This window comes from Pteropus alecto, unplaced genomic scaffold (genome assembly GCF_000325575.1).
Source record: "Pteropus alecto unplaced genomic scaffold, ASM32557v1 scaffold45, whole genome shotgun sequence".
NCBI classification, from domain to species: domain Eukaryota; kingdom Metazoa; phylum Chordata; class Mammalia; order Chiroptera; family Pteropodidae; genus Pteropus; species Pteropus alecto.
The window spans coordinates 31,431,992-31,450,907 of NW_006442491.1; the positions used below are offsets into that span (position 1 = coordinate 31,431,992).

Here is an 18,916-nt window from a genome sequence, read left to right on the forward strand (position 1 = left end):
CTCGTCGCCGTCGCCAAGGACTGGGGTCCGAACACGAGCAGTTCAGCGGCTCCGCCCGCCGCCGCGCACTTTCGGTTTCCCTTCCCCGCAAACACAGAGGGGAAGGAGGAGCCCAGCGGGCGAACGCGGCGGGGCGAAGAGAAGGAGGGGCCCTGGCACAGCCGGCGCCTACGCCCTCAGGCCGGGGCGGGCGGACGCGCGGGCGGGCGTCGCCTCAGCGCCCCGCGGCGGGCTCGAACGGGCGCGGCTGAGGGGAGGGGACTGCGGGAAGCGGGTAACAGCACCCGAGGCTGCGGCAGGCCTCAGCCAGCCCCGAAGGCGGGGGGACCCTGTGGGCTTCTTAGTGCGTGTGAAGCGCGACATGGCGGCGAGGCCGACGAGCCCGGGAAGCCCAGTGTGTACGGGGAAGGGGGCGGGGCTAGAGCGGCCTTGACAACCATTGGATCGCCTCGGTTTCCCGCGAGGCGCCGGGGGAACCGGAAACGCCTCGGGTCCAGTGCGCAGGCGCAAGAGCCTCCCTATGGTTATATAAGGGAAGTCCCGGGTTCACTTCGTTCTTTTGCGTCTGCGGTGCATTGACTTCTTTATCGTTTCGTTCCCGTTGGTCGTCCGATGTCGTCCCGCCCTGGGAACCTGGGGCTACTGCTGTGTATGGTGAGTTGAGGTCTACTGTTTTCTATTTGAGATCTCTGTTCCTCTCTTCCCCTCTTTGCCATCGCCCCTGCCTTGGCTCCTTGCTCTGACCCTAATGGGCCCGAGTAGAAGTCAGTGCTGGAAAACTGCGCCCTGTGTACAGACCTAAGGCGTCCTTGGCTGGTGTAAATGATGACTTCACTTTTTTCCCCATCATATCGACCATGCCGATATCTTTGAAAACTTGCCAGTTAGTTCTGATATACCGGCCTCAAAAGGCGCGGCCATGTTCTTTTTCGACCGTGGGAAGATGGCGATTGATGCCCTTTCTTTGTTGGTTCGCAGGTTAGCGCGATCACAATGGATCTTGAAAGAGAGGATCGTTGCTGGGCCTTCAGCGGAACCCCGTGTAGACATCTTAAACCTTCGATATCATGATCTCTGGGGTAAGCATTCGTCTCCTGGCCTGTTATAGAAACTCATGCTCTGAGGATCCTCTGCTAGGCGAACTTGGAAAAGATTTAATGGTAGCTAATTTGTATTAAGCATGGTTTAGATATTAGATATTCTTTGAAGTGTTTTGGTTGCTTCGTTTTATTCTCAAAAATGCACCTATAGTCTTATGTCGCTGGTGAAATAGATTTAAGAGAAATAATTTCCCAGAGTGCAATCATTTCTGAAAAGATATGTGTCCAGACCTGTAGAAAATTTGCTAAGGAAGCTATAGATCTGGGACAGGACTAACCGCTGTCGTTACTCAGCCTGTTAGGCCTGCCACGTGGCCCTCTGAGCTTGTCAGGTTTATTCCATAACCCTCTTCGTTCCCAAAGTGAATAGGTGTTGTCAAATGCTCTTCAAAGCACCTTTTAGGATTCTATTTCTTCATGTTGTGTTTTTCATAAAACAGCTTTTTTGTGCACTGAAATTTTGAAATGGATGGATGATGCGATGGCATTTTTAAAAGGAAAGTCAAATGTGTATTTCTGTTGACCTAGTCACCCGAACTAATTCCCACATTCCTAACTCATTCTCAAGTCCAGGACTTCTTGGGGACATATTTTTCTTAAACCTTGTTGTCCCAGATTTTTAGTGGTAACAACTCATATTAAAATGTAAAATACACTTCGACCAGAACTCCGTGGTCACTTATTTCTGTAAACGTTTCCCCACAGCCCTTGCCAGGCACACTGTCCTGTATCAGATGAAAGCTCAGAAAGCAAGGATGGTCTTAGCTGCTATTTCCTTATTGCCAACAAACAGGACCCAGAAGTGCTTGAATATTGAATGAATAGAAGCAGACCAACAAATTCTCATTCTTGGTTCAGGGCTCTTTAATAGAGGCCAAGAGCTTCCTTCTGGCATATATGATGACTGAACTTTTTTCCCCAACAGATCGACCATGTTGATCTAACTTCTCTAAGCCAGTTTCTGTCTGATATGCCAGCTTGAGCAGTTCTTTGTCCCCTGGTTCTTTGGGCATCTAGCTAATTGGAGCTTATGTTTCAGTGTTTTCTTCTCAGGTTTACTGTTTTCAGAAAGCAGATTTTGAAGGAAGCAGGATGAATCCAGGAGTGGCAGAGGATTGGTAAGTGATGTACATGTCTAAGTGCCCATGCCCGCATGGCTGAATAGACAGGGTCTGGAGAATGGAGAAGGTAGTAACTGCTTTGCTTTTAAATATGGGGTTATCCCCCTTGTGCTCTATTTTCTGGCTCAAATATGGCCATCGCAGCTGATGACATAACTTTTTTCCCCATCAGATCGACCCTGTTGATCTAACTAAACCACTAGCCAGTTTTTGTCTGATGCATTGGCCCCAGAAATAATGTTTTGTTTACCATTAATAGACTACATTCTAAGTGGGTTTTTGTTTTGTTTTGGTGGTTTTGTTTATTGGGGGAGGTTGTTTGTTTTTTGTTTTCTTAGTACTCAGGTCATTTATCTTGGCTTCATCTGTTAACTTCGTGCAGATTGGGAGTCCTGAGAGCCGCTGGGCAATAAGTAGGTTGATGCAGCCTGATCATCCCCTTGGCTTGGTTCAGTCTGTCCTGTAACAGGTGAGATTTCTGCAATGATTTTATACAGGTGTCAACCTCCTAATAAAATTATTGTCGAATGTGCCCTGGGTAGAGAGGTGATGCGTTTGACCACTTGGCAGTAACCTGGGGATCTAGTTTCAAATTGGGTATATAAAACAGGAAGGGAAAATTAAGTCCTCAACAGGAGACAGTTGACCTATTGCTACTACTAGGTCTTTCAAGAAAGGGAAAAAAATTAAGTCTACACTTTCTGCTCCCATTTTTGAACAGAACAACACCCACTTTATCTTTTCGGCTTCTCAAAAAATTACTCATTACCCTAAATTGAAATAAAATATTTACTTCGTATAAATGCATAGGTTTTGCTATTTAAAAGTTGCTTTTGTGACCCTTGATCCCTAAACTGTTCTGCTACATAGCTGACCCTTAACAGCTAAGAATATTAATATTTTCCTAATGTCTGCTTATCCACTTCATATTCAGATATCCCATCTCTTATATGCATTGCATTGGTGTTATATCCCTTTAGAAACAACAAACACCTTTGGGTGTGCCCCTGGATTTGTCTGCTCTTGACTATTTCCTGTAATTAGGATTTAGATTGAGGTTGAACATTTTAACAGGTACAACATGCAGGCTTCAGTGAGGTGCAAAACAGACAGGTTGTTTTGAGATTGTAAGTCTTTTTGGCTTGGTAATTAATTGAATATCCATCCGTGTAGTTCCTGAAGTTTTAACCAGATGCTCCCATATTTCAGTCAAGTAGTACTTTGATATCAGAATGAAGTTCTGATTGTAATCTGCCTTTTTTTCTTTTTAAGGAGTTTTTCACCGATGGCATTGGAATACAAGATCTCTTGAAAAAGATTGACCCTTTTTTTCCTGAGAAAGCATAATATAACTGTAGCTTTTCTATCTGGAGAAGGAAAATAAAGAATCCTTTAAGTCAAAATGCTCTCGAATTTGGTCATTGAAGATAAACACTGAACATGGGTAATAAGTAACAAATGTCTACAGAGGTCAAACTCCAGGGGGAGAGAACGAATCCCACACTGTACATTTATGCGGGCATGTCTGAATGGGTTGTATATACTAAATCATGGATTCTGTGCTTTGTATGTAATATATGAGATGGATATGTATGTTTTTAGTTTTAGCCATGGGCAGTTCCAGACTGGTCTAATGACAGTGGCCAATCCGGTTTCATTTAACTCGCAGCTCTCCCCTCCTCAGCACATATGTCTCCTAGCCTCAGTCCCAACAAACACCTGATGCGTCGTGGGTAAAGATGGAATCCACAGACCATTCCAGAATTCCAGCCAGGGCTGGTATCTCCCCTACACCTCCTTGGCTGGGAGCAGTTAAAGATGCCTCCAAGCCTGGCATTAGTCCTGGCTCCTGGCAGGCAGCTTGTGACTTCCACCATTTCTTGGCTTCAAAACTCTCATCTATAAAATGGGCATAACATTACCTTACTTGGCGCTGTGAGGATCAAATGAGCTATGTCAAAATGCTTAGTGTAACACTTGGCGTGGCTAAGTATTAATGTAAAGGAACCAACTAGTACATGTAACAATAGATTGAAAGATTAGGCTAGGCAGGGAAGCTGGTCTCAAATGGTTACATGCTGTATGATTCCATTTGGACATTCTGGAAAACTAGTGAGAAAGGATCAGTGGTTGCCAGGTTCGATGAATAGGGTGTGTGAATATAAAGGAAGAGCATAGAATTTGGGGGAGTATCACTGGTGGTTATGCAAATTTATACATCTGTTAAAATTCATAGAACTACAAAAAGTCAATTTTATTGTATGATAATTAAATACTAAAAACGTGGGCTCTGAATCAGACTTCTTGAGTTCAAATCCTCGCTCTGCTGTTTTATTAGCCATGTGACTGGATAAGTGATTCATATCTTAGCTTCAATTTCTTCATCAAAAAAAAAAAAATGAGGATATGATATCCACCTTATGGGGATTTTTTGAGGAGTAGTAAAGGAACACTTGGAATATGGACCTCAAATGCTTGCTTTTTTTTTTTTTTTAGGCAAGGCAACCCTTGGTTGACCTCACAGGTTGCAAGGACTTTGCTGGTTTACAATCCCTTTTTTTTTTTTTAAACGCCTACAGCACCTGGTCTTCCTAGGTGGTCTCCCATCCAGGTACTAAGCAGGCCTGACCTTGCTTAGCTTCCAAGATCAGACGGGATCAGGCTTGTTCAGAGTGGCATGGCTGATTAATCTACCTTTTTTCTAGATTTTGGGTGCCTCACTCCTAATGTAACCACACAATTGCCCCAGAATGTGGAGCCGGGGTCCCTTCCAGGACTTGTCTGCAGGAGGTAGTGTGGGCACACATTTCTCCAGCCTGTGGGGAAAAGCCTCCACCCTGAGGCTAGGCTAGGAAGGGGGAAGGCAGCTGGACATGGGCATTGCAGATGGGTGAACTTTCCAGATTTTGCAGCAATGGAACCTGAGAAATTCTAAAACATGCTACAATGTGAATAGCCTTGAAGACATCCTTAAAATAGGCCAGTCACCAAAGGACAAAGAAATGTATGATTCCACTTACATGAGGTACCTAGAGTTAGTCAAACTCAGAAACAGAAAGTACAAGGGTGGTTGCCTGGGGCTGGGGGAATAAGGAAATGGGGAGTTGTTTAATGGGTATAGAGTTTCAGTTCTGCAAGATAAAGTTCCGGAGATTGTTTGCATAACTTAACACTACTGAACTACACACTTAAAAATGTTAAGATAGTACATTTTATGTAATGCATATTTTACTGCAACTTAAAAAAATGTTCAAGGCCAGCAATAAACTCTGGTAATACGGAAGAAGCGGTTCCCACTACAACATTAAAAAGAGGTAACTTTCCATGACATGCATAGAAGAATTTCACTCAAATAACTAATCTTAGAGCTATTCTCCTCTGGTTTTTATTCTTGTGAGTTTATTAGATTTTGACTTTTATGTTTCAGAACATAAAAATAACATGGCTATTATGAAAATTATGTAATATTTAGAAATGAAAACAACTAATATTAAAATGCAAAACCATGCTCTATTCAGATTTTCCAGCTAAGAAAAGTCGCAGGAAAAGCCATGGGAACCAGAGTGTTGCTAAGAAGGAAAAGGGCATTGTGTGTGTAAGAATCAGTTCCCGGTATACAAAACTCATGTGGCTTGGCATCCTGGGATCAATCACTTCCCGGCTCTGTGACCTTTGGAAAATCATATAATCTTTCCTTGCCTCAGTTTTCTTAGCTGCAAAATGGAACTCATAAAGATGCTTCCCTGGGTAAATATGAAAAAGATCTAGCATGAAAATTCAATAAAGATGCTCAGTAAAGACCTGTCAAAAGGACAAACGCTAAATACCCACCAAAGATATTAGCAAAATAAGAGGGAGTGGAATTGGCAATTTTATGGTATGCTTACTTAATTTAACCATGGGGTGCTCCCATGGGCATTTTTTTTAATGTCCCCCTAGGGCATATTTTTAAAATCTAAAATAAGTGGAAAAATTGAGTTCTGTCTCCCCTCTCCTTTTTAGATCCACTTAAAATAATTGTGGATTTTCTTCTCTTTTCTCCCCTCCCCCTTTTAAATCATCTACAATATGCTAAATCCCTAATTAAGCAAATGCAGTCCTAGGTTGAGAAGTTCCCCTGACTGAAATTCTTCTAGGTTGATGATTATTACTGGAAAAGCTGGTCAGTTGGTGGACCTCAACTGAGATGAGAGGAAAGTATTCAGCCTGATATTATTTTTCCAAGCAATAAATTTTATCTGATGCCAAATCCCACATGATGCTAAGCTTTTTAAAACTCTCTTGATGCAGAAGGAAACATCTTGATTGAGATGTGCCCAACCCAATGAAGATCAACATAAGAAAACCATCCCTACAGGAGCACTGGATTATTTAAATAATTTTTCATCCTGAATCTCTAAATAGCAATACCTAATGATCTCGAAAGGCCAGGGCTACTGGGAATATAGCTTTCTTAAGAATAAAAAGTATAATGTATGATCCCTAACTCACAATGTTGGTAGGATAAAAGAAAGTGGTTTGTAATTCTCAAGTCCTGAGCAAATATTATTCAGTGTTCCTGGCTTTGATATTTACTAGCTGGGTGACTTTGGATAAGTTACTTAACCTCTCTGTGCATATTTTCTCATGAAAAAATGGGATAATGCTAATTGTATCTACCTCATAGGGTTGTTGTAAGGATTTTATGTTACAATATATGTAAACTTCTTAGCGTAATGCCTGGCACATAAACATTTAATAATGGTAGTTATTTTTATTATAAAATGGATTTTGGAGTTCCAAGCTCTGGGTGTGAAAAGTGGCATGCTAGGCAGCTTCTACATCCATTCCCAATGATCCTTGCCTCTTAGTATTCACACGCTCTTACAATTCCCTCCCCTTGAGTGTGACTTGATTCTAATGAATAGAATATGACAAAAGAGATGAAATGTCACTTCTGAGATTAGGTTACAAAAAGGCAGTGACTTCCAACTAGAAGGAATTTTCCTTGTCTCTAACTCATGGGGCTCCAATTTCCCAGACTCTCTGGTGGGAGAGAAATTCAGCTAGAAAGTTGACCATGCAGAGAATGTCAGGAACCAGGCTCCACCCTGAAATTCATCATTTATCAGTGGAGCCAGCTGGACATTTGGCAGGAAATGGTGAAAATAACATTTTCCTGTGTGTCCAAGGGTGCCATATGCATTCTGAGTTTGGGTGGTATCCAAAAGCAGTTAAGAAAAATTCCAGTTTTATCAGGCATCCATCTCTGCTCTCAGGTTGTGGCCAGCAGCAAGAAGCCATACCAATACCTACTGCCCACTAAGTTAGCTCTGTCCTTAAAAATATTATTTAAGATATAAACACATGCAAAGGACAAGAAGAAGCCAGCTGGAGGAAGTAACTAGATCACTTCTTTGTACATCAGGAGATCTGAATTCAAGGCCCAACTTAGGCTCTGACTCAACCACCTTCATTTACGGGTTTTCTACAAAGTGGCAAGTACTTTTTAGTTATGTGACCTTAAGCAAGCAACTTTATACCTCTGAGCCTTGTCCAGCTTTTGAAAAAAGGTCATGAAAGGTATTTATTTGTGGTAGACACTGGTGGTTCCTACCCAACAACTATTTTTCCCAACTGTGTCTTTTTTGGCAGAGCCTATCCATAGAGGACAATGAAGCCAGACACTCACCTTCCTAGCCTCCTTTGTGCTAAGGCATGCGACCTAGTTCTGACCAATGAGATGCAAGGGAAACCTGGCCAGGAGGCTTCTGTACGTGGTGCCCCGACATCTTTTCACATGATTATTAGTAATGACATGATTTCATGAAGCTATTAGGTGGGGGAGGCAGGCCACAGACAAGCTCAGAAAATCCGAAGCATATGTGTTGCTGTAGAGATTAGAACAATGCTTCTTAGATCTTACTATAGGGTCTTGTTCAAATGCAGGTGCTGGTTCCACCCTAGACCTACTGAATTAGAAAGCCTAGGGGAAAGGCTCAGGTGACTCTGATACACATGGGAGTCAGCCCTGGCTGTACTTTAGAGCCATCTGTACAACTCTTAAAATTACTACTAGATAGAATTCGGAATAGTGATTGCCACTGCAGGTGGGCTGGAGTATAGACCTTGAAGCAGAGTGAGCAACTTGTCCTAATTTGCCTAGGACTTTCTCGATTTTAGTAGAGAAAGTTCCATGCCCAGGAAAAACCTTTCGGTTCTGGATAAACTCGGTCAATTTGTTACCCTACCTTGAAGGGAACTTTCAAGAGGGAACTTTCTGGGGTGCTGGAAATGATCTATTTCATTATCTGGGTGGTAGCTACATGGGTGTACATGTGTGTAAAAAATACCGAGCTATCCATTTAAGTTAGTATACTTTACCAAATGTATGTTACACTGTGGGGAAAAATAAATAAATAAATAAATACTGCTGTCCAGATCGTATTCCAGATCAACTGAATCGAAATCTCAGCGGAGGATACCAGGCAACTATTTTAGGAAAATCTTTCTCCAGAGGCTTTTAATGTCGAGCCAGTTTTGAGAACTAATGTGTTCAACTCACCAGAGATTTTGTTAAAATGAAGATCTTGGGTGGGGTCTGAGAGTCTGCATTTCCAGCAAGCTCTCAGGGGATTCTGATGCTTTGCCATACTCGAGTAGCGAGGGCCAAGCTCAATCAAGATTTATCCTGCAGCATTACTAGTAATAGTCAAGATATGGAAGCAACCAAGATGTCCATCAACAGATGAATGGATAAAGAAGACCTGGTATGTATACTCAATGCAATATTATTCAGTGATTAAAAAAAAAAAAAAAAGAATGAAATCTTGACATTTGTGACAACATGAATGGACCTAGAGGGCATTATGCTAAGTGAACTAAATCAGACAGAGGCAGACAGTGGAATCTGGAAAAAAAAAAAAAAAAAAGAGATGAATAAACATAACAAAACAGAAATAGAGCCATAGTTATAGAGAATAAGCTGATGGTTGCCACAGGGAACAGGGTGGGAGTTGGGAATAAAAACTAAATTAAAAAATCTAAAAAATACAAACAGAAAAGCCGCATGTTGCCAAGCTAATTCTTAATACCAAAAGGTTTAATTCAAGTGATATCTCCAAACCCAGTTAGGAATGAGTTTCAGCTACTTACGTTTCCTCACATAGGTGCAGGTACCACCTTCCACTAAATTAGGCATTAAAAAAAAAGAGATTTACCTTCCGGGTCTGGGGGCAGGGCAAGGCAGCACTCCCCTGAAACATCTTGATGCTGTTATTGAGGAAGGAAGACGTTTGGGGTGAAATGTGGACTACTTGCAGGGTAGCCAATTCCTGCAGCATTTAAGGAACCAATGTTTAGGGTGAGATTAGGAAAAAGAGAAGCACATACATGGGCAACCGCACAAACACAGAAGCTCAGACAGCTGTTTCCAGCCCCTCATATGCCAAGAGGTCCATGTTTGCCTGAGTCTTGGCCCAGCCAAGTCAAGATCCAGGACCCCAGACTGGGTTCAGCTTGCTTGTTCTAAAGTCACCCAGGAGACTGATCCTCTAGAGAAGCCAAGTCTGGCTTCCAGAGGTGCCCTGTCCCTCTGCCCCAAAGACACTGTAGAAACTACCCCGGGGCTGCCATCTGGTTTAATCACCCAGGTGGGAAGTTGGCAGGGAGAGCTCAGTCTTGGGCAGAGATTAATAACTGCATTATCTTCCCGGGCAATCATCCCGTGTGGGCCCCAGTCTGGAATGTAGATACAAGGTGTAAAGAAAGCCCTTGTTCTCAGAGAGCCTAGTTTTCATTGTCTTCGGATGGGAATTTGTCCCCCAAAACCCTTGGCTCAAATCCAGGAGGTGTCTTTGTTTAGCAGAATGACCTGGTCTGTTTCGGGGCATGCGACAGACCTCTCCAGTGCTAGACTGAGGCTAGAGACCAATAAAATGTATTGCTTTTTCTTAAATTCTTAAGTAATATATGCTTATTGTAAACAATTTAAACTCAAAAGCTGTGTGTAGGGTAACTATTATTAATCGTTTAGTGTATATTCTTTCAAACATGTGTCTTTTTTCTTTGTTTTTGTCTTTTAATTTTTTCCAACTTTATTGAGGTATAATTGAAGTATACTATATGGCACATATTTAGAGTGTATAATTTGATTAATTTTGATGTATGTATACACTCATGAAGCCTTCACCATAATGAAGATAGTGAACATACCCATCACTCCCCAAATCCTTCATCCATCTTTGTGGCCCTTTTGCAATTCCCGACTCCTTCCCTCCCTCCATCCTTCCCTCCCTCCCTCCACCACTAACCTACTTCTGTCACTATAAATTAGTTTTTATTTCTACAATGTATATCAACAGAATTCTACAGTACATGCTCACTTTTCGGGTGGTGGGGGCTGGCTTCTTTGACGCAGCATAATGGGTTTGAGACCCCATCCTTGTCACAGGCATCGATAATTTGTTCCTTTTTATTGCTGAGTATCCCTTTGTATGGTGTACCACAATTTGTTTATCCATTCATCTATTGATGAACTATTGAGGTTTACAGTTTTGTGGGGGTTTTTTTTGAGGGGGGAGGAGGAGGTACAGTTTTTGGCGATTGCAAATAAAGCTGCTCTGAACATTTGTGTCCAAGTCTCTGTGTGGACAAATGTTTTAGTATCTCCTGGGTGAATGCCTGCATTGCATCACGTGGTAGGTACATGTTTAACTTTTGAAGAAACTACCAAACTGTTTTCTAAAGTGGTTTACCACATCTTGCATTCTTCCGGCGGCATATGAGAGCGAGCTCCGCGTGCTCCACATTCTTGCCAGCACTTATAATCAGTCTTTCTAATTTTAGACATTCTAATGGATGTGTAATGGTACCTCACTGTGATTTCCACTTGTATTTTTCTAGTGACTAACGGTACTGAGCATCCTTTTAGATGCAATTATTAGCTGTTCCCATATATTCTTTAGTGAAGTGTCTGGGAGCAGTGGGTAGAAGGTGTTTTTAGAGATGCTAACACTGAGGACCCTTTCATCCAATGAGAGACGTGGGGTAGGCATTTGGAGATTGCATGTAGCTGACAAATCCGGGACTTGTTAGCTTAAAGTCAGTTTAGAGTCATGAGACACGTTGAGATCATTAAGATGGAGGGAGAGTATATAGAGAGAAGAGGCCCAGATCTGTGTTTTGGGGCACTTGATTAACTGGCCGACTAATCCCCAGTTATTCTAGCCATCTCAGTTGGGGCAGCAGATGAGTGAGTGAAGAAGCCACTTTGGACATCCAGCCCAATGAAGCCTTGAGATGACTTCAGCCTCAGCTGCTTTCCGCTTGCAACTGCATGAGAGACACCCAAGCAAGAACCACCAGCTGGGCCCAGTCAACCCATAAGACTACGAGAGATAATAATAAATTGTTGTTTAAACCTCTAAGTTATGGGGTGGTTTATTACGCAACAATAAATAACAGATGGAGACACGAACGGTTAAGAAAGACTGATCAGCTCCCCTGCTCCCACCTAGAGCACAGTGCCCTGCAACCCAGACCCATGGAGACAGGGGTGCCCAACCTCATGTGGACACCAAACTGCATTCTGATGGGCCCTCTCTCCCTGCTCAGAGGAGAATAAGCTTCTCTTTGTGCCCACAGCTGTGGCATCTGCCAAGAGTCCCACAGTCCCCAGGGCCCTTACAAAAGGACAGCAAGGGAGATTTTTCTGGGAACTGGGTCACCAGTTACTTGGAGGCTCCAAACCTGAAATAACAGAGAGAAACCAGATAAAGAAGGCTGGAAACTACGGGAGGCTGCAGGGCCTGTCATGGGGACAGCTCAGGGACATGCCATGGTTAGGAGTGGCTGCCTGCTCTGCCTTGACCCTTACATCAATAGAGCCCTCCTCTCTCTATCTCTGTCTTTCTATCTTTCCTTCTTCTTTCCTCCTTCTTGGTAGTTTAAAACATTGGTAAATCAATTATGCATGTATATATCTACATACATAAATACATCCCTCTGTCTTTCTACCTTTCCTTCTCCTTTTATTTATGAAAAATATTATTGGCTTTCCATTTATATAGTGATAACTTTTATTTTCTTTTTAAATAGATTTTACTTTTTAGAGCAGTTTTAGATTCACAGTAAATTTGAGAAGAAAGCACAGAGAGTTCCCATATACCCCCTGGCCCACATCAACTTCCCTTCACCAGAGGGAGACATCAGTTACAACAGATGAACCTACATTGACACATCAAGTCCACAGTTTACATTCAAGTTCACTCTGGACGGTGTACATTCTATGGGTTTGGGTGAATGTATACTGACGTATATCCATCATTATAATATCACACAGAGTATTTTCACTGCCTTAAAAATCCTGTACTCCATCTATTCATCCCTTCTTTCTTCTGGCAATCATTGATCTTTTTACTTTTTACTGTCTCCATGGTATTGTCTTTTCCAGAATGTCTTATAGCTAGAATTATATGGTATATAGCCTTTTCAGATTGGCTCCTTGAACTTAGTAATATGCATTTAAGAGTCTTCCATGTGTTTTTTTTGGCTTGATAGCTCATTTATTTTTATTTTATTTTATTTTTTTTGGTAGAAAGGTTTATTGATTTATTTTTAATTGAAGAAATGATTTAAAATTTTTTCCCCCTGTCTACTTCCCCTCTCCCTCCAACTCATTTCCTTTTAGTGCTGACTTATATTTCATTGTCTGGATGGACCACAGCTTATCTATTCATTTACTGAGAGGTGTCTTGGTTGCTTCCAAGTTTTGACAATTGTGAATGAAGCTGCTATAAACATCATGCGCAGGTTTGTGTGTGGACGTAAGTTTTCAAGTCATTTGGGAAAACATTAAGAAGCACAATTACTGGATTCTATTGTAAGAGTATATTTAGTTTTGGAAGAAACTGCCAAACTATCTTTCATAGTGGCAGCACTTTGCAGTCCCACCAGCAAAGCATGAGAGTTCCTGTGGGAAGAAACTGCCAAACTATCTTTCATAGTGGCAGTACCATTTTGCAGTCCCACCAGCAAAGCATGAGAGTTCCTGTTGCTCTACCTCCTTGTCAGCATTTGGTTCGTCTGTGTTCCAGATTTTGGCCATTCTAATACACATGTAGTACTTCATTGTTTTAATTTGCATTTCCCTGATGATATATGATGTGGAGCATCTCTTCTTATGCTTATTTACCATCTGTATATCTTCTTTGGCAAGGTATCTATTTAGGTCTTTGGCCCATTGTTTTAAATCACAGTGTTCATTTTCTTGTTGAGTGGTAAGACTTCCTTGTATATTTTGGATGACAGTCTATTATCAGATATATCTTTTACGAATATTTTCTCCCAGTCTGGGGCTTGTCTTCTCATTCTCTTCAGTGATACAGGTTTGTAACAAATACATTATTTTAAATTTTAAAAAAATGAGTCTTTTTAAAGAGGAATATTTAGGAAATGACAGTCAAAGTGGTAGGAATACAGCAAAAACCGAAGGTGTATATAAGGAACTCAGCTTTGGCCAATACTAATGCCACACCTGGAGCCTGGTACACAGCCTGACTCCCTGGCGCATTACCTGACAATTATTATGGCTATTATTACTATTTTAATAATATTGGCATCTACTGTTAGTGTTATTGTTATTATAAGTATGATATAGTGACTATTGCTGTTATCGTTATAACAATATATAAGAATTGTTTTCTATTATAATATATTGCTTTGATGAACTTTTGTATCACCTCTATTTCTCTGGAACCTAGGGGCATTGGAGAACCCCCGCAAAGTTGTTGCGGTTATCATTACCGTTATCTTGATATTTCACCACCACTAGTTATGCAAAGTTTGGATGGGACGAATGGAGGTGGATTCAGTTCCATGACAGGTAGGGGAGGGGTCGAGCGGGGAGCCTCCGCCCCGATGTGGGGCGGGTCCCTAGTGTCGATTCCTGTCGGCATCCGGTCCCGAGCCTGAGCCCGGTGATGGCCAGGAGCGGAGCGGCGGGGATCCTGCCCCTGGCGCTCGCCCTGGCCGCAGTGGCCACGATGTCCCCGGCGGGAGGCCCGCCGGGCACGCTGTGGCCTGGACAGGGCTGTGCCGCGCTGGGCCGCTGCTGCCCGGGCCGTGACCTGACCTGCGCCGCCCGCGGGCCCCCGCGCTGCTTCTGTGACCAGGCGTGCGGCGCGGTGCGGGACTGCTGCGCGGACTACGCGCGGGCCTGCCCAGGTGAGGCCCCGGGAGCCTGGGGTGCGGGCGGAGCGCTACGCGCGGAGGGTGTGGGCGTGAGGTGGGGAAGGGAAGGATGCCGCCCGCAGAGGGGGTCCTGGGGCTGGAGCCGGAGCCGCGCGCGGGCGAGCGAGGGATGCGGACGCGCAGGACACGAGGGGGAAGAGGCGCGCCAGCTAGGGACCGGTGAGAGACGCAGGACACCTGCAGGAAAGGGACACGTGGGGCATGGAGGGCTGCGAGAGAGTTGAGGGTGCTCGGGTTGGGGTAGGGTGCCACATATAGCAAATAAAAATACGCCGTGCCCACTTAAACTTGAATTTCAGATAAACGACCCATAATTTTTTAGTATAAACACGTCCTAAATATTGCACGGGCCATACTTACATTAAAAGTTACAGCTTATTTTTCTAAAATTCAGAATTAGCTGGGCGTTCTGTGTTTTATCTGGCAACTCTAGCTGGGGGAAGGGCGTGAGGCCTGGAGGGGTGTGAGGGAGGAGTGGGCACACACGCTACCTTGCGGGCAGGGGGTTCACAAGGTAAATGGAGAGGATTCTGAGAAGGCCGAGGGAAACGCTGAAGGCTGGAGAGGGCTTGGAGTGGAAGGATGCTGAGGGGGTGTGAGGACCCGTGCTGGGTGGTCCAGGAGGGGCAGAGGAACTGGGGTGGGGTGGGACGAGGAGCAGGCTAAAACTTGGGCAGGCAGGTAGGTGGAGGCGGAGGGGCCTGATGCCTATGCAGCTCCCCGTGCCAGATGGCGTTAAGCATTCCCTATAAAGACCTATGCCAAGAGCAGAACCCACCGGGCTCTGAAATCAGGAGCTGCTTTTGTTGAGTCACTGGTGGGGAGGACTTTGTCTTTTTTAAATCCCAGGAATAAGATTTTCACTCCCACTGGAGATAGAAATCTAAATTCTGTCCCATTGTAAAGTGGACATGATCCAACTTTCCTTTGTGGGGGGCGGGGAACAGCGATTGGGCACTTCTACGCTGTGATATCAGTGGTCCTTCAGGCATTTACATTTAAAAGAGGGGGCAATTTTTAAAAACTCAAAATTGAAGGGACCCAACATTTATTGATCACTTACCAACTTTGGGCTGGGTGTCTCATCAAACTTGATTACTTTCTCACATCGTTCTGGGGTTCTCACACATAATAATGTCCCCATTAGCAGATGAGGAAAGCGGAGCTCAGAGAGGAGAGGGCTTTGGCCAGCCAAGGTGATCCAGCAGGTTTTGGACCAGGTCTGAGTCACGTCTTTAGTACCTTGCTGCTTCCAACGAGTTTGAATGCCTAATGGTGGAAAATCAGGCAGCAGGAAGAGGAAAAAGTAATCTGGGGGGTGTCTTCCCAAATCATAGCAAATGAGACTCCCCCAGAATAAACGTGCACAAGGACCATCTTGGGAACACTTTTGTGCTCACCTGTTTTGGGTGCAGAGAGCGTGTGCAGCCGTGAGGACATTCGGAGTGTGGGGCTGCACCTGGAGGGGCTCCCCTGCTCCAGCACGTGGAGGAGACCAGGCAGATGGATCCGTGATACTTTCCCATGGTCTGACCTTCGTCCACAGACTCACACGATGTTATCAGCTCCTCTGCGTAAAGTGCTTGGGTTGGTGGGCATGGAGCCTCCCTGGACATGGGGACCAGTTAGGAGGCGAGATATGGAGAGAAGTATGTTTTATTCATGAGTGATTTAGGGCACAACATTGACTTCAGTAATTGTGGTAGAGAGAGATATTGAGAATGACTTAAAAAAACAAACAAACAAAAAAACCCCTAACATTTACTGAGTACTTACCATGTGCCAGGGAGGTACTGTCTAAAGTACTTTAAATAAATTGTCTCCTTCAGACCTCATAACAATCCTATGGAATAGTGTCTTCTTGTCCATTTTACAGATGAGGAACTGAGGCACAGAGAGGTAGTGACCTGCTCATAGTTGCACAGCTCTTCAGCGGCAGATCCGGGATTTGAACCCCAGCAGTCTGGCTCCAGATCACAATATTATTTGGTTGCTCAAGGGTGGGAGGGACTTAAGCATTTAGGAAAGGGAAACTGAGTCTCCAGGTGGAAGAGGCGCACTTGACATTGCCCACAGTCAGTTCAGTTACATTGCTGGCCACCCACTGTGTGCCCAGCTCAGCAAGAAGGCATGGAGGCTGGTCCCCCTCAAGCTTATAGTCTAGTTTTTGAGAGACAGGGTAGCCGTGAAAGAAATAAACAATTTCAGTCAGAGCAAGACGAGGCTTGGAAATGGTGGGCGAAGATGGGGCGGAGGCAGGGAGAGGGTGATGTTGGAGTGACTGGGAAGGCCTCAAAGGATGGACACCATTACTTCACATTTTTCAAGTTCTTTACTGAATGTTTCTATGTATTTCATACTCTTTAATTCTCACTTCAACCCTGTGAGGATCAAAATCCCCATTTATACTCTTACGTATTTGTTGTATTAGTCAGTACTCTTAGGGTTGTGGCACAACTAGTATTGACTTAAACTAACAAGGAAATTCATTGACTCAGGCAACTGAAAAACAATCCATGGATTCTGGTTTCAGGCATGGCTGGATCCAGGGTCTCCAAGGATGATGTCATCAGGACTCTATTTCTTTCCACCTTTCATCTCTCCTCGTGTTAGCTTCATTCTCAGGCATGCTGTCACCAAATGGTGGCAAAGGTAGTACCCGGTAGCTCCAAACTGGTGTCCCTAGTAGAAGGAGAGCATCCTTTACCCATTTCTTCCAAATCCTAGGGATGGTTATCACAGGCCCAGTGTGGGTTACATGCACATCCATGATCCAATTGATCACTGAGCCTAGGAGAAGGAAGATGTCAATTAGCCATGTCTGGGTCACATGCCCCGTGCCAGGAATGAGAGGGTGAGCTCAGCTCTATCCGAACCACATGGACTGAGAGTGGGGAGGGTCGGTTCCTCAAAGGAAAATGGAGGTGGTGTGACCAGCGCATAGAGGTAAGGAAGCTGGGAGGGTAGAAATCACGGCTGCCCGCTACTGAGCTGTGGGAGACCATGCATTTCCGGGAACTCAAAGTAAAAGGCTGCTGAGACGTTAAATAGGAGGAGGACAGAGTGAGTGACTGAGGTTGTGTTGCAGGGACACTTACATTTTTAGCCACTAGGCTCGGGGGTCTCTCTGTTCCACTGTTAAAAAAGACCTTTTGTGAACCACCTCGGTAGGATACAGGAGCCATTGAAAGATTTCAGGTGACAGGCCAGAACTGTATTTCAGAAAAATTCTTTTGATAGACAGTGGGGAAGATGGTTGGTCAGGGGGCTGGGCAGAGGTTCAGAGAAGAAGGCAGGATTTGGATTGTCCAGAAAGGCTTTTCCTGACGAGCCTGGGCCTGTCTGAGTAGGGGCAGAGGGATCCAAGGGGACTGTGGGAAATTCAGACTGGCTCCAGCAGGCTCAGCTGGCACGATGTTATCTGGCTCTTCAGGGCTGGACAAGCAACCTTCAAACCTCTCATCACCCCGGCTCTTTGTTAGCTCCACTGATAAGCTAGAATTTCTCCTTTACTCGGAAAGTGGGGTGGCCTTTGTTTTGAGAAACACTGTCATCTGGTGGTACCTTTTTGCAACGCCAACCTGTGGTCCTATTTCCTTTGTTGTCACTAAGACCAGATTTGCTCATACAGTATTCATGGACTCGTTATTTATTGGGTCCCTGGGTGCCAGGTACTGTGCTCAGTGCTGGGATTCAAGTCAGCATGAAACAAGGGCCCTGGCTCCGTGGAGCTGATATCTAGTGGAGGAAGCTGACAAGATGTGAATAATCACATGAATGTACTGAGTCGCAACTCTAGGCCTAGGTGAGGTGCGATGACAGTTCCCTGGGAATGTCACATGCGCGTGCTGCTAGGTGACTTCACAGATGCCAGTGACATGGAAAGGCTATGTGTAGGATGGCGTAGGCCTAATTTTCTGCAAAATCTCTCACCTGCCTGACTGGCAGGGCAGGGCAGGAAATCAGGGTGGGACTGTGGTACTATCCCGTGGTTCACCTGCCCAGCCAGTGCCTGAGTATGGTCTTCAGTCTTCCTGCCAGGTTTTCCAGCCGCTCTGCGAACACTTTCAGTGACACAAAACTCATTTCTTCTGGTGGCTCCTTCTGATGTAGATTAGACTCTCTCATCTGGACAACTGCAGCAGCCATCTTGCCGGTCTTCCTGCTTCTACCCTAACCGCCCCAACTCCAGCAACCAGGGACGTCCTGTTAAAGCCTGAAATGTGATAGTGTCACTCCTCTGCTCAGAACCCGGCAATAGTTGTTTTTTTATGCATGGAATACAATCCAGCCTCCTGACAGTAATCCTGTATGCTATTTCTCCCTGCTCCCTCTCTGACATTGCTTCCCATCGCTTTGCCTCCTGCTTGTTCTGCTTCAGTCACACTGGCCTCCTCATTGTCCCTTCAGCATACAACCTGGACCTTGCCTCAGGGCCTTTGCACTGCCTGTTCCCTCTGCCTA

General features: G+C 44.4%; 1 protein-coding gene, 1 long non-coding RNA gene, 3 other non-coding genes and 1 pseudogene across 5 annotated transcripts in view; 5 read left to right on the forward strand and 1 right to left on the reverse strand.

Moving 5' to 3' along the window:
* The first annotated feature begins 493 nt into the window (after positions 1-493).
* LOC102894434 lies at positions 494-3,624 on the forward strand. The gene is made up of 5 exons (XR_439320.3): positions 494-654; positions 979-1,079; positions 2,140-2,218; positions 2,604-2,690; positions 3,494-3,624. It is a non-coding gene; the product is annotated as an uncharacterized LOC102894434 (long non-coding RNA).
* Positions 813-903, forward strand: LOC112471371. The gene has a single exon (XR_003043272.1). It is a non-coding gene; the product is annotated as a small nucleolar SNORD12/SNORD106 (small nucleolar RNA).
* Positions 1,988-2,078, forward strand: LOC112471370. Its single transcript, XR_003043271.1, has one exon. It is a non-coding gene; the product is annotated as a small nucleolar SNORD12/SNORD106 (small nucleolar RNA).
* On the forward strand, positions 2,356-2,448 carry LOC112471372. The gene has a single exon (XR_003043273.1). It is a non-coding gene; the product is annotated as a small nucleolar SNORD12/SNORD106 (small nucleolar RNA).
* Positions 3,625-4,791: 1,167 nt separating the features above from the next.
* On the reverse strand, positions 4,792-4,910 carry LOC112471323 (annotated as a pseudogene).
* A 9,271-nt stretch (positions 4,911-14,181) lies between these two features.
* Positions 14,182-18,916, forward strand: part of LOC112470972 (somatomedin-B and thrombospondin type-1 domain-containing protein-like) — a 16,792-nt gene continuing 12,057 nt past the window's right edge. The window contains exon 1 of the mRNA XM_025039737.1: positions 14,182-14,425. Within this exon, the coding sequence (XP_024895505.1) occupies positions 14,182-14,425 (244 nt within the window). The remainder of the gene's footprint in view (positions 14,426-18,916) is intronic.